Source organism: Carettochelys insculpta, chromosome 20 (assembly GCF_033958435.1).
Source record: "Carettochelys insculpta isolate YL-2023 chromosome 20, ASM3395843v1, whole genome shotgun sequence".
NCBI classification, from domain to species: Eukaryota; Metazoa; Chordata; order Testudines; family Carettochelyidae; genus Carettochelys; species Carettochelys insculpta.
In genome coordinates this window covers 7,760,551-7,775,638 of record NC_134156.1, presented here as the reverse complement: position 1 = coordinate 7,775,638, position 15,088 = coordinate 7,760,551, and the positions used below count along the sequence as shown (strand labels likewise).

Sequence of the window (15,088 nt, the reverse complement as noted above, 5' to 3'; positions counted from 1 at the left end):
TAAAATGGCCAATGAAGATTGCATTTCACTGCAGCCATGGCACTCCTTCTTCGGGTAGAGCTATAAATGCCAATGGCTGGTTAAGATGTCAATTTGAGTAATTCTGTTCTGTCTCTAAATTCCTGCTGCAGTTTCTGATGGATGCAGTATTCTTCCTCAAGCTTCCTCGCCCAGCTTATCATGTGGTGGTGGCGTATTTGCCAAACAGCTGCCACGTCCACTCCTGGTGTACAAAGTGACCGTGTGCAGTTCACAGAGGGCTTTGCCATTAAGAGCAACTATAGACATGAACCATATTGAACTTGCTCTCTGGAACCATAAGATGTGAAGTGAAGGGTAGGGGTTGTTATCTGAAACACAGAGGGTTGCACAGGGACCAACTGTCCTTTACCCGTTAGTAATAAGATCCATTTAGTCAGAGCTGGAGGATGTGCCGGAGATTCAGAAACAAATCCTTCTTGCTCCTGGCTTTATAACAGAGGGCTAGAAGGCCTGTGGAGAGCCTCGCTCAGTGGTGTCCAAAACGAATTTGAAAATCATCACAGCACACCACACCCCCACTCCCTTTCCCAGATACTACTCACCAGCGCCACGCCGTGACTAGAGCTGCCGCCACGCGTGCGAGCGAGCCACCAGGGCGGCAGGAGCCTGTGGCTCAGAGCCACCTTTACCGCTGCTACCACAAGCTTGGCCCACCAAGCGGCAGGGCAGGTGCATGGAGCGGGCGGAGGGCGCTCCATTTCATTACACTGCTGTTTCCCGTTCGCCACATGTGGCAAGCAAGCAGCATACTGGACACTGCAGGCCTATTTAATGTTTTAATTTCTTCCACACACAGCTCCATAGCAGCCCCTATGGCAAATTAAGGGTTGAGTTTGACAGGCTGCTAAGGGACCCCAGTCTGCTTTTAGACAGCACAGACGTGTGATGTAGCGTTTTCAGTGTGAAGAATGAAGACGATCCCACAGAGAGCCCCTGGAACTGGGGGTGGCTGTAACCCAGAGGGGGAAAAGAAAAAGTATTTTGAAAATGCTGTGCTGTCTCACTACACAAGTGCTGCAGCACTCACCCCTGCCTCACCTGGGCATACTTCATCAGCATGTTCTCCCGAGGAATGCGAAAGTTGTCCATTTTTAAGAAGCCATTATCCATTTCATCATAACCAAACTTTGGTCCAATGTCACCCACAGTAATACCTGCCATGGACCAAACAACAGGAAACAGTCAGAATTAACCAGAGAGGAAACGCCTTACCCTTCAATGAGCAGACACTCTAGACTTCCGGGAGCTCTTGGCATTCTATTAGCCTGGTAGCGGATAACCAGACGTACAATTATCCTGTCCTCTTACTGCAGGTGTAGGGAACCTTCACCAGATCAAGGACCACTGACCCACAGAAGAAAAAAAAAAATCAATTGGGGCCACATGGGCTCCAGGTGTAGCAGGGGGCTGTTGGGGAGCAGGTGTGGGGTCTGGGCAGGAGGGAGGTTACAGGAGCAGACTGGAGTGGTTGTTTGGGGTCTGGATGGGAGGGCAAGTGCAGGAACAGGCTAAGGGTGGGTGGTCTGAGTGAGAGGGAGGGTGCGTTAGTGGGCTGGGGGCAGCAGTGACTGGGGGTTCTGGAATAGGCTGGGGTGAGGAGTCTGGGCAGGAGGGGGTATAGGAGCAGGGCTGAAGTTGTGGGTTCTGGGCAGAAGAAGGGGACAAGAGTGGCCTGTGCAATGGGGGGGCATTCACCTCCATGTGCTGCTGCACCCCCACCTCCAGCTGGAGAAGCAGCAAGAAAGTGCCCTGGAAAGGCTTTTCTTCCAGCTCCCAGGCACTGCACCCCATCACTCAGATTGGCCAGAATTCCAGACAATCGGAGCAGCCTGGAGTAGGGGGTGGAGAGGGACAGCATCCAGGAAGTGCCATGCTGCTGGTCCCCCAGGTGGGGAAGAGGTGGAGGAGCAGCAGCTGCTACGGCAGAGGGGCAGCAGATGGCGGTAGAGCCGCTTCCTGCTCCCACCAGGCACAGCCTGTGGGTCAGATCCAGCCGAGAGCCAGATGCTAGGGAAGGAAGCCCGGAGCCTCAAGGTCTGGATCAAGGCAAGCTGTGAGCCCCCTGTGACTGTCACCTGATGTGATGAATTACCACCAAGACACCCTCCCTGGCTGTCCCCTTTACTCTGTCTTGCTGAGCCAGGCCTCCCAGCACTTCCACAGAGATAAAAGAGCCCGTGCAGAGTAATACAGACACTGAGATCAGCCCAGCACTGGGAAGACTCAGTTAAAGGGAGATGTGTATTCCAAATGGGACCTGAACTCCAGATAAACCCTTCTTACTCTGCACAAAGTAATATACAGGATAAGCTCACATTCACTCTCTCACGTAGAGAGAGATATGCACAGCTGCTTGCACCCCCTCCCTGGCCGGTAACAATTATTTACACTGCCTTTATTAACAAACAAAAGTGATTTTATCGAGTGTAAAAATAGGACATAAGTGGTCATACGTAATAGCAAGCAGAACAAAGTAAGTTACTAAGCAAAATAAAACAAAATACACCAGCTAAGCTTCTTTGATAAGCTTCTTTCCACAGACTGGCCAGCCAGCTGGTCTGGGCCTGATCCTTCCCCCTGTTCAGTCATAGATGTTTCCAGCAGCGCCTTGAGTGGCAAGCAGGGAGTCCTGATGGCTGGAACCCACCTCTAGGGACTCCCCGTTCAGACAGCTTGTCCAGAAGGCAGGAAGACTTAGTTGGCTCGCAAGCCTCTGCCTTCCCTCCATGTGGAGAAATACTTAATTGATGAGGGACACCCTATCATGTAACCTAAACCCACGTTCTTGCAGGGACTTTCATCCCTCCTACGGACTGGTCCATACAGGGGGTGGAAACATTGGCAGACCACTGTCCTTGTCCATGAGCCACCAAGCTTGTGAAATACCCTTAATGGCCCTCCTGGAGCACGTCTAAATCAGTAACACAGCTTAATACTTCACATTTCTAACTTCAAATACCAAAATAATACATGCACACAGACATGAGCTGATAAATGTGTGTATTCTAACTTTTCAAGTAATACTTTAAAAGTAGTATTTTGCCTGAAGCATCTTCCAGTTCTGCATATTTGTAAATAAATTTCCCTAAATAAAATGAAATGCACTGTCACACTTCATATTCTATATTCAGTTCTATATTACAGGGACTTACAAAATTTGTCAGTGCCACTTTCGCCTAGAGAACGATGCAAAGCATTCTTCCTCTTGAGGAGAGGCTCATCCTGCCTCCACAATGCTCCCAGTTTGGGAATACAATAACAAGTTCACATCCCAAATTAATCTCCACTTTGGGTTACTGCTAAACAACTAGATTGGCCATGTCAATTTATATCATAAGGCTGGAGCCCTCAGGCTTCTCAAGCAACACAACACCGATTCACGCACTTGTGCTGAAGTGTTATAGTTCTTCATTGAATTATTTTCTGAGTTCAGTCTGAAAAATAAGCCATGTATGATAACAATACTTGCAAAGCTATATGGCCTGACAATTTACCACCTGTTTGTTTCCTGACAATGCTAAATCCAATCTAAACTTTTACCTGGCAAGGGCTCATGGGTGCCCAGCTGCCGTATGGGTACAATGAAGGCATGCAGCCCTTTGCACTGACCCTGGGTGTAGAGCTGAGCCAGAACTATGGCATGGTTTGAGGTCTTTCCAACTGTAAGAGCAGAGAAAAAAAAATAATAATATATGCAAATAGTCTTCCCAATGAAACACCAACTGAGATTTGATCATCTCTATGTATTTGTTCTTCAGTGTTAAATAACAGCCTGATCCTATAGCTGGCTCACAAACTGAACTCTCACTGAAGTCACTGAAGTTGTGTGTGCAGAAGGTTCATGACTGTTTCAAGTATCATACTCAGGACTACACAGTTCCTTGGTAAGGCTCCTACTGATGTCACAAGGGGCTCTGCCTAAGTCAGAAATGAAGAAGGCTTCAAATACACCTGGGATAAGACTTCAGACTGAAGTCATACTAAACTCCTGCTGCATAACAACTCTTAAAAAGTGCCCAAAGAAATCTGGTAAGCCAAAATTATAGGTGAACTTTGATAAGTCTCCTTGGTTTAATGATGATTTTGCTCTTTACAGCTTCCTTCTGGACCAATCTGTAGTCACTACCTTTCAGACACAACAGTCCTAGCATGCATATGAGGCATCCCCTCCTAAAACAGAAGAATGACTATATTCCAAGTTCAAATGTACGGAGCTTCACTTACGTCCACCTGGCCACCACTTAGTGGAAGTCACAGTGGGGCTGTTGAGGATGAATTCCTGGGTAGCAGGGTCGTAGGTGGCAGTGGTTTCCAAACCTCGGAGGTGAGTTCCTATGGGCAGTTAGCACATTTGACAATCGCTGATGACAACACAGAAACAGAACTGAATAATGAATTGCTGAACTCCAGCAATTGACCAAATGACATACCCCAAAAGGCAGAGAGGTCACACTACCGTGTATATTTACGGCATCAAGCTTTAGAAGTATGGGAACTATTAATCTAACTGCTTGGGCACCAAAACGGAAATGTAGCATCAGAGAGCAGTTTCTCTCACATGAGGTAACTCATGTGAGAACACAGGAGCACCTACATGTTATATACTGAAAACTCCTCAGCCACCTACAGTAGGCTGCAGGTAACTGTTCCATTCATTACTTGCATGTCCATTGTCCCAAATATTCACTTCACATTTCATGCAAAGTGCAAGCAGTTGTATCAACCAGATGGCATTTCCTGCACTGCTGTCCAGTCATTTTAATTCTCGATGTAGATGGCCAGCTGTGGGAATGATCTGATGCTCCACTGGCAGAACATGACAACCAGTGCCACTACCTGGCATCTTCTCAAGAGGGCTGATCTCACCCTGATGTGGCCATGCACCAATTTCCAAAGTATTGAACTCTAACTCTGGTGTCTCCACAACTAATTTAAATGCCCCTTATTGAATTCCCAGGCCAACCCGGCCTTCATGAGCTTCAAACCTGAGTGTATGTAAAGCTTTTCATTTCAAATGAGTGTGCTTTTATTACCAAGTCAGGCTTCACTGTCTGATGACAGAAGGGTAGAGCACAGCTCAATACTCAAAACATTTTCCTGCTCACCAGCTTCAAACACAAGTGTCTCCCACGCATAATGTGCTCATGTGTTGTGAAGTTGTGCAACACATATTTATGGTCCTCGCCAATCTTGCAAAATTTTAGTTAATCTTCCCCCCTCCTTTTTCAAATATTTTCTTTTTCCCTTTTTTTTTTTTTTTTTTTTAAAAAAAGCAAAATCAGAAGACAACATTCGCCACATAGATGCCACCTCTCCCAAATCCTGTAAGCCAGGGGCAGGCAGGATCCGACACATGGGCTGAACGTGGCCCTAATGCTATTTATATCCTGCTGCTGGGGTGGTGGCAGAGGCCAGGAACTGCAGGCTTTTTAAATATCCACTGGAACTCCAAGCATTGGCCAGGGAGCATGGTAAGAGTGGGGGCTGGCAAACACTATTGCTACTATATAAAGGGCTTCCTGCCTCTGCCATTTAGAGGGATGCCTCCAGCCATTTAAAAAGCTCAAGGGTCTCATCCCTACTGCTATCCTGGCAATGGGATATAAACAGGCTGGGTGCAGCCTGTTGGGATCTGGCCGGTGGGTTGTACCTTGCCTGTGCCAACTTCATTAATAAGAAAGGTGTGACCTCAGACAGCTTACCAAAATTCATTGAGTGCCCCTCACCCTGACAAAAATTATTGCCTACCGCAGCCCCTTGCTGTAAGCAGAGGCAAAATAATGGTGAAAGCACAGAACCAACTTTAAGAACTAGGCGGACAAAGGAGAAAAAATGTTCAATTCTGACTGGTGAAAAGAGCATGCCACAGTAGGAAGAAAAAGAGGGAACTTAAAAGCAAAATTTGAGTGCAGAAATTAGGCTTTTCCAGGTGCTCTCCAAATGATGGGCAGAGCCAAGTGAAAGAATAACTGGCTCATTATTTCGTCATCTTTCAGACTCTGTAAAGGTCCACACTCCTGCCTTCAAGTTGAGAGATACAGATGAAATCTGAAAAAAATCACATGGGTCCAGAACAGAGGGGGACAACATAAAAGCAGTGGCCCACCAGGGTTAGTCTTTGGTGGGTAGCCACTGTTATACCTACCTGCACCTCTGCAGGTATGAGGTGATCGCAGCTCTCGCTGGCCATGGATCACCATTTGTGGCAGGAAGTGGCATGGATCAGGATACCGCGTCCTGCCTCTCCCTCTGGCTGCGAACAGCAATCCATGGCCAACGAGAGCTATGATTGCCTCAATCCTGTGGAAGCACAGGTACATGCAGAAGTAGGGTCTCAGAGGGAACTAACCGTAGCAGACTGGATCTGGCCCATGGATCAATATTTGTCCATCCCTGGTCTAGAAGCTGCAACATTCTCATTTCAACACACCCGTATAAAGAAGAGTCTTTTCATTAGTCAAAATTTACTTCATCCGAGTGAAAAGAAATAGCAAAGAAACCTAGACGCTTCAATGATTCGCACAGGTGAAACTTGTGGAGATCTAACAATAAACAGAGTGGTACTATGTTCATGTGAACCATTTAGAATTCCAGAGTAGGTACATGTTTCCCTATGGCCAGAACAACACCTGCAGAGACTCTGGAACGTGAATGCCCTTCTCCCCATGCAGATCAACATCCTCTGTACAGAAAACCACCCTTGTGAATATACTTGAGCAAAAGTACTGTACCATGGCCCATCTCGGTCTGTGCGTAAGTACCAATGATCTCCAGGTTCCAAGCAGGCATGAAGAAGCGGTTCTGCTGTTCCAGGGTTGCCTGAGTGAGGAGGGTGGGCAAGAACATGCCCAGGTGGAGGTCCAGAGGCTCAGGCCGTCCACGATGAACAGAGCTGTGCCAAATGCCGAGGGGGTAGGAACGTGAAGGGAACAGTATGGGAAGGAAGCAAGTGTGAGATTCAAGGTGAAGATTGAGTGGGGGGAAAAGAATTATTTTAGTGAGAATTTAACATGCATATTTCACAAAATCATAGCACTGTCCTTTTCTCTCATCCATGTTACAAAGAGGTCTTGCATACTTAATCATGCTGCAGTGCATTCTCCTCTTGGCTAAGCAGAGCAGCATTTGCAACATTTTCCTCTTTAAACTGGAGCCAAAGATTCTGGGAGCAAGTACACATTTGAATTTAAAATGGATAAAAGGCTGGCATGGAGCTGGCTGGCTGAAGATACACTGGATTATTTTGGAACCGAGTCAAGTCTACACATCTTTGTCCTTTGAATGGGGTTCCACAAAGTGCTCAAACTTCTGTGGCAATAAAACTATTGTATTGCTTTGGGCTTGCAGCATATGTAGCATATAAGGCCTTGAGTTCCAACCATGATCTCCATCCTCCAGGACAGCTTCTTTTGTTAAATATTTGTCTGCTCTTTAGAAGTCTTCAAAAGAAAAGGACAGTGTTCTGCATAAGCAGTCAGTCAAAGCTGGTGACTACAACTGCAGCTTTGCGTGAAAAACATTTGTCAGTCATCATCATGATCAGAGCACAGCCCCTACCCCCACCAACCCAAGCAAAAACATGCTTCGTTATGATGCATACCTCCCACTTCATCTAGTCCGTTCCAAATTCTATCAGATTCCCATCATTCTTACAAATAACAAGCAGTCCTGCAGTACCTTAAAGACTAACAAATTTATTTATTAGGTAATGCGCTTTCATGGGTAAGACCCATTTTGGCGTAGTAGTGCAAATCTGAACAAGTGGGTCATACCCATGAAAGCTATATAATAGATGTTAGCCTTCAAGGTGCTACAGGACTACATGTTATTGTGAAGGTACAGGTTAACACAGCCATACCTCTCAGTCATTATTTTTAGTTCTAGTTCTAGAGTCCAGAAGCCTCTGGACATGAAACAAATGTATTATTAATTATTATTATTATTATTAATCTGTAGTAGTTTAGACAGCATCATCTGCATTGAATTCATTTACAAATCTGACACATTTAAACTAAGAGGACTCAATACCTTATGCATTAAAAGGACAATTTCCCCACCTTCGATATCTGCAGGAAAGGGACACATCCTGCTTAATTTGCTTCATCAACTGGTCCTACTAGTGACAGGTAACCCTTCCCCCGACTTCCTTCCCTCCTGCCACTATATAAACCATGGACTCTATTTGTCTGCTCCAATCATCTGAAGAAGTGGGTCCGACCCATGGAAGTTCACAGACCTAATAAATGTGTTAGTCTCTAAGACTACATCTATACTAGAGAGTTTTGTAGACACAACTCGGAGCGTCTACACACAAAATGTGGTTTGTAGACAGAAACTGTAGATAAAAAAAGCTGTGTAGACACTCTGGGAGGGCCTTTTTGTCAATAGAGCAGACCAAAAGATGGGTGTGCTTTTATGAGTAGACAGGATCTGTTGACAGAAGTATTGTTGGAACAACCGTTCCAACAGTAACTTCTGTAGGCGGATGGTTCTAATGTAAATCTAGCCTAAGATGCTACAGGACTGCTTGTTACTTAGAGAACAGTTTCTATTTGGCCCCCAAATTTCCCAACTGTGGTAACCTAAGTTTGTTTCTTTGTTCCGAAGTCTCGTAAGATAATTCATCCAATTGGAAGCTCTAGTGATAGGTTTCACACAGGACATTTTCGATACTTTGGTGAAAAACACACTTCCTCATCCCTTAGAAAGCACAAGTCATAGGATATAATTATTTCTCAACTGCTGTCTCCAATACACAGTACAGACGAAATAGCACTAGAGTGGGTGGGATGCAGATATTGCGTAAGTCTTGATCCTCAAAAGACAACATGACTGGTACAGGTTGAACCTCTCTAGTCCAGCATTCTCTCACCTGGCAACATCCGTAATCTGGCACGATTTTAGTTAGCTGGATGACTACTTATCATGGGCATAGCCAAATTTCCCGTGGCCCCATAAAGTTTGTTTACAGCCACCAGTCCTGCCTCTCAGTGTTCTATGCCATGTTATTTAGTTCTAATTTAACCCTAAACGTCTTCTAAGAGTCCAGTACGCAGTGGAAGTGTCGGTCATGCTGCTCAACAACATACCCCCGTTGGTCTGGTAAATACTCTCATTCAGCACCAGTCAGGTCCCAAGGGTGCTGGACTAGAGACTTTCAACCTGGACTATATTTCAAGGATGATAAAATGGTTAAATCGAGAGCATTTAAACTTGTCAACCATTTTGACTTGGCTCCTGCCACCTGGCTCTGCTGTGGCTGTGGTGTCTCACTGCCCAGCCTGTCGGTTCTGTTGTAGCTCAGTGCCCCTGTCTAGTGCAGCTGGCTGTCGCCAGAGTTCACTGCCAAGAGGTGATTAACCAGTTAACCTTTTAATATTCCTACTATAATTTACACTGTACAATGATGCAGTTTTCACCAAGTCATTCACAGAGTGAATTTATTTTTCAGATGACACCTTTGGGTTCCTGAAAGGCCTCTGATGTCCATTTAGAGATTTAAAGGACTGGTATTACAATCGGTATGGACTAGAGTATTCTCTAAATGCAGATCTCAATGCACTTCACGATATGCTGGCATGGTCTTTTGCACACAGAGCTTCCCAGTAACAGTAATTCTTTCTACTTTAGCATCTCTGAGCTTGTTAGAATAAAGAGCCCAAAGAAATTTTTAAATGGCATCATTTTGCAAAGCCCCATACCTTATATAATAACCCAGCTGGGTTTGACTTAATGGAGACTTTAAGATTAGGAACATCAGGCTTCTGAGCAAGTCTAGTGCTATTGGTGCCCAGTTGATAGATCCTGAAGACTGAAGTCCTTACTGAACAGTAACAACAGAAACAGCACAGGTGGTGACACTACAATAGATCCTTTCCCCACATCTTCACTGCATTCATGAGCCTCAACTCAGAGGCTCCCATGTCTTTGAGGGGAGAGAAGGCTTCCATGGACCATTGCCAACAATCATTCCCAAACACGGTGTTTTAAACAACATCTATTCTCTATGAAATAGAATGAAAATCAACTCATTTCCCACAGTCTACTGCAGCTGACACCAACATCTATTAATCACTATGGTTCTGGGCTGCATAAAGCTTCCTAGCTCCTCATCCTTCATGAGCAACGAAAGCTACTATCAACATCAGGCTAATATACACATATTAACTAGAATTCAGATATCAATGTAGCCTGTAAAATATTATAGTAATTAAGTATCCAACATTCACAGCGTGAATTCCAAACAGACATGTTAAAAATCAGTTTTTGATATGGAAAGTAGGAATTACCCCAGTATACCATCATCCTCACTAGCTGTGTTACATCTGATCAATCAATATGGGAGTTAGTCACAGAACATTGGGAAAATTACAAGCAAACTGACCCATACCCAGGGAAGAAAGTGGGATACACATCAGAGACATAGAGCATGCAAAAGCAAATCATTATGGCAGAACAGGTTTGATTTAAACTTGTAGGGGAAATGATAAAAGATCAGAAAGCAATAGTTTATTCATAGGATAACATCTACTTGTTTTGCAATTTCAGGTCTTTAGCTAGTTTGGTTTAGAGCTGAAGCCTGTAGATTTAATGGAGTGATAGAAAGAAGTCTATCAACTGGCTCTTCTTTGCATTTTCAGCTGGCACAAACAGTTTAAAAAAAAAAGTAACTAAGATCCAAGCCATTGGTTTTGCCATATGGCCCAGAAAATTGCCCAACATTATATGATTCCTGGTTTGAATTCACTAAGTGTCAGAAGATCATTTCCTCTTCCTAGGCACTGAAATTCTTCTTGCTGGGAACTGTATCTTTTGCAGACGTGGATACTGTGCTGCTTACGAACCCACAACAGGACTCCCTGGGTCCGCAATCAGTTTGTGCGTTGTGAGAAATGCAGAAAGTAGGAACAGGACTTTTTCCTATAAAGCACGACCTTACCATGAAAATAAAAATGCAGCTACACTTGGAATAACCAGTGCTTGAAAGCAGAGCATACCAATAGTCATTCTCTCACAAATATGTGATGCACAACTTCACAAAACTATCCAATACTTAAAAAAATATGGCTGAGTTATTTAGACAGCTCATCAATGTATTAGCCTATCTTTCCAAATTGTATACTCTAAATTCAGGCACAAACAGAACTCCTGATGACTCTTCTCAGTCCTTAGAACCATAATTGATGGAATGTTCAGGCTCCTATGGGCAAAAGCCATATCTTATAATCTTCCTTTGAACAACTATGAAGTTAGTAAACAAGCAGGTGGTGTGCATTTGAAAAAAAGTCAAAATTAAAACTATTAATGAGTGAGACAGTGTGTTGTCAACCAATAGAACCCTACCGTGGCCTTAATGGCCAATTGGCCTTTGACGTGTGGTTTATTTGTTTAATTTCAATTCATTGTGTCTTTAACTCTTTGGTTGCATCTACATTCACAAGTTCTTTCGGAAAAAATGGGTCTTTTCCGAAAGAACCCGCGGAGCGTCTACATGCAAAGCAATCCAAAATTGATCTCTTGCTCCAATGTTGAACAAACGCAGCACTTTTTCCGCTGGCCCTCTTCCTCTCTCAGATGAGGACGAGCACCTTTTTCTGAAAGATTCTGTCAAAATAACGCATGTAGATGCTCCGCGGGCCCTTCTTGCGAAACAGCAGTTCTCCCAGTGCCAGATTTTTCAGCCTCTGGCCCGTTCTTTCAAAAAAGGACACAGCCCCTGTTGAAAGCATAGCTTGGCTTTTCGATCCACTTTTTTTGCATGTGGACATCCTCTTTCAAAAGAAGTTTTTTTGGAAGATCTCTTCGGGAAGAACTTCTTTCGAAAGATCGCTGCAGTGTAGACATAGCCTTTGGGTTTTCACTACAGAGCATCTCCACCAATTTATTAGCTGGAGTCACAGCACAGAGATACCCATTGATCTCTAACAGGAACTAACCGTGCCCCAGCTCAGTCTGGGCGTAGGTTCCAATTATCTGGAGTCCATAGGTCAGAGGCAGCCATTTGTCTTGCTGAGCAACAGTGCATTGGTTCTGCAAGGTGTTTGTAAACATACTGAAGTGGAGACCTAAAGGATCAACAAAAGAGCCCAGGCACATTCTGCAGGAGAGAAAAAGAGGGATCAGGGTTTCAGCCTTACTTAAGTGTGTTTCTGAAAGGGCTTTCCTTCATCTCCAAGAGCTTTACATAATAGACTCACGTATGCTTCTGGTGTCCATGGACATAAAGTCTCAGGCTACAGCCACAATACCGCACAAGATCAACCCGCTCAGGGTCGATCTTCCAGGGTTTTGTTTCATGCACAATGATGCTTTCAGGGGTCAAAGTGGACCCTGAAACTCCTTGTGAGAGGTGAGGAATAAGGAAGGTCAACAGGAGAAACACTCCCATCAACCTTCCTCCATGTAGACAGACATGGAAGTCGACTGGCATAGCTAAAATTGCATATTGGTGGTCACCTTCTATGTCTAGTGTAGACAGCCTCAGTAGTAAACCCTGGACAAGTAGAAATCAAACAATGCTAACAGGGAATGAACCAATACCTTGTGAACAGTTCCTTCTTCCTGCAAGTTGGCTCCTACTACATTAATCACAAAGATCTTACTCCTACTTCTTGGAGTCAGTGGAAGCCTGGAATTGGGTACACTTAGCATGACAGACATCTCATTAGTTTTAGTAAGCTCAGCTAAAATTCATGTCTCTGAATTTTAAATGAAAATATTCATTTTCCCCCAACAATAGAGCTGGTAACTAGAATAGTGGTGAGGCATGGGTGTCCTGTTCCAACATGGGGTTTGCTTTAAGGAAGTGTAGTCACTCTGAAAAGGCCAATATCAAGCAGGACCACTCAGGGATAGAAAGAAAGAAGCTTCTTAAATGAATGGCCAATGTTTCTTTCAGTACAAATGCTCTGATTGTGTTATCTCTGTCCTGTTTACACCAATGACAAGACTAAGACCTGTCTCATTATAACTGCTCTTCAGTTTCAATCATACCATATACATTATGAGGGGGCCAACACAATGCTATAGTTAGACACTGAAGATATCTTTACTCAAAATGCCAGATATTATTTCACTAAGCCAAATAGAATAGTAATTGAGAGAGAAACTGTCCAGAGGACAGGCAATGCAGATGCATTTCTGAGAGACTAAATTACACACTAACGGGCAGAATTAATTCAGACAGGACAAACAACATGGTGACATGTTTTAGTCATAAGGTATATGGATTGCAAGGTGGCTAACTTTCCCTAAAACAGTCTGTAGAACTTATATTTATTAAAGTGTTCTTTTCATTTATTGATCATACCAGTATCGGATCAGTTCATTCTTCAAGACTGGAATGACCAATATAAGCAGAAATACAGACGGCTATCATCTGTCCCTACCAGCGACCAGAATAAAGATGCAGTGACAGAACTAGGCCATTCTCCCCGCGTGCAGACGCACACTTAGACACATCTACATTGGGAAAGCCAGCTTTGATCTTGATAGATTTCATTTTGACATGTTTGTTTTCTTCACTCATATGAAGCTCCCTCTTTCTGACTTAGTTTGTCTATACAGGGGATTTAATCCACAGCTATTTTGAGGTCATCTGCTTTGGAAATGCCTGCACGCACACAGTACAATTCACTGTAGTGCACTGACTCTGTATGAATTGCAAATTCTGAAGTTCTCTTTCCAAGTGAACTCGCTTTGTTGCAAAGTGGGTCAGTCTGGTCTGCAGTTCAGGTGTATGCAATGCTCCTGCAAACTATTTTGAAAGTCTTCCAAACAGCTTTGCTGGTGACTGTTACTGACATATTCACCCATGTACCTTCCCCTGCTTTATGGTTAAGATGACTGGATGTCCCATCCCCTATTTATAAGCTGACATATAGCCAGACATTATCCATTCACTTCTGGACTCCAGTTTATAGGAATGCCTGTGATAATACTCCAGAAGCCCTCTTGAGCAGCGGCTTGGAGCCACGCTGAGACGCTGGATGTTACTGTCATCTGGGGAGAAGGTTTGGTGTGGGAAACTCTTGTGGCCGACCACTGGAATAAAGATGATCATTTGTGATGAATCTGAAAATATTAAGCTATGGAGTTTTACAGCATAAGCTCCCTACGCAATAAAAGTATGTACAGCTTTAAAGGCTCTGTTTAGTTGTAAATTAACGTTTTAATGGCTCTATTATCCAATTGGAACACACTTCTTCAAAAAAAAGTACAGCTAGGAAATGCCCTCTGCCACAACGCAGGGAAAGAAGACATGTGGGTTGTATACTACTCAATGCTGAAGCAAAGGACCATGGGTCCCCCCCCAAGAATTCAACATCCTCAGCTCACAGTAAACCACTGCCACACGGACACAGTGATGTGCACTGTCAGGTAACAAACATCGCACAAGCATACAATTACTGTGGCTTGTGAAATATGTGCTACGCAACAAAACAAGTGCAGATTAAATCCCAGAGTAGACCAGCCCATAGTATTTACAGAGCTAATTTCAACAGATCTCAGAAGACAAGAGTGGAAATCTGAAACTCCACTCCTCATTTGATCACCATTTCTTTTTACAGAAGGGAACAGGATGGGGAATATGAAGGGAGCTTAAAGTGCTTGAGCTCAGAATATCAGTTTGAATCAAATGTACCACAAACCACTTTTCAGGTTAGTACGACAACTCAGCAACAGTCTCAGAGAAGTAGCTGTGTTAGTCTGTATCTTCACAAAACAAAAAAGCAGCCCTGTAGCACCTTAAAGACGAACCATATTATTTATTAGGTGATGAGCTTTCATGGGACAGATCCCCTGTTCAGCTTTGAGTAATACAGCTTGAACCTCAAGTCCACATCAGGAAAACAACCCCAGAAAACGCTTGGCAGTTAGTACGGTCTGGTGTCAGAAGAGCACTCTGGCACTGTCTAGACTAGAAACCAAGAGTTGAAGGGAGGAGCTGAGGGGATAACATCTTTTTCTGGTATCAACAGCAAGAGCTGGGCAGAAGATTTCTTTCCAGGGTTACACCTTTTACTGAACAGCCTGCTAGACACAC

The 15,088-nt window shown here is 44.1% G+C and overlaps 1 protein-coding gene across 3 annotated transcripts in view; it reads right to left on the bottom strand.

Annotated features, from left to right (window-relative positions):
- Positions 1–15,088, bottom strand: part of ACOX1 (acyl-CoA oxidase 1) — a 33,423-nt gene that overhangs the window by 12,736 nt on the left and 5,599 nt on the right. Inside the window, exons 3-6 of one of the 3 annotated variants that reach the window (XM_075014901.1) lie at positions 11,979–12,139; positions 4,267–4,374; positions 3,583–3,702; positions 1,081–1,196 (exon numbers count right to left, since the gene is read on the bottom strand). In XM_075014901.1, coding sequence (XP_074871002.1) covers positions 1,081–1,196; positions 3,583–3,702; positions 4,267–4,374; positions 11,979–12,139 — 505 coding nt within the window. Of the gene's footprint in view, positions 1–1,080; positions 1,197–3,582; positions 3,703–4,266; positions 4,375–6,773; positions 6,935–11,978; positions 12,140–15,088 lie in introns of all 3 variants that reach the window. The other 2 variants (XM_075014900.1, XM_075014902.1) reach the window with 2 other exon arrangements.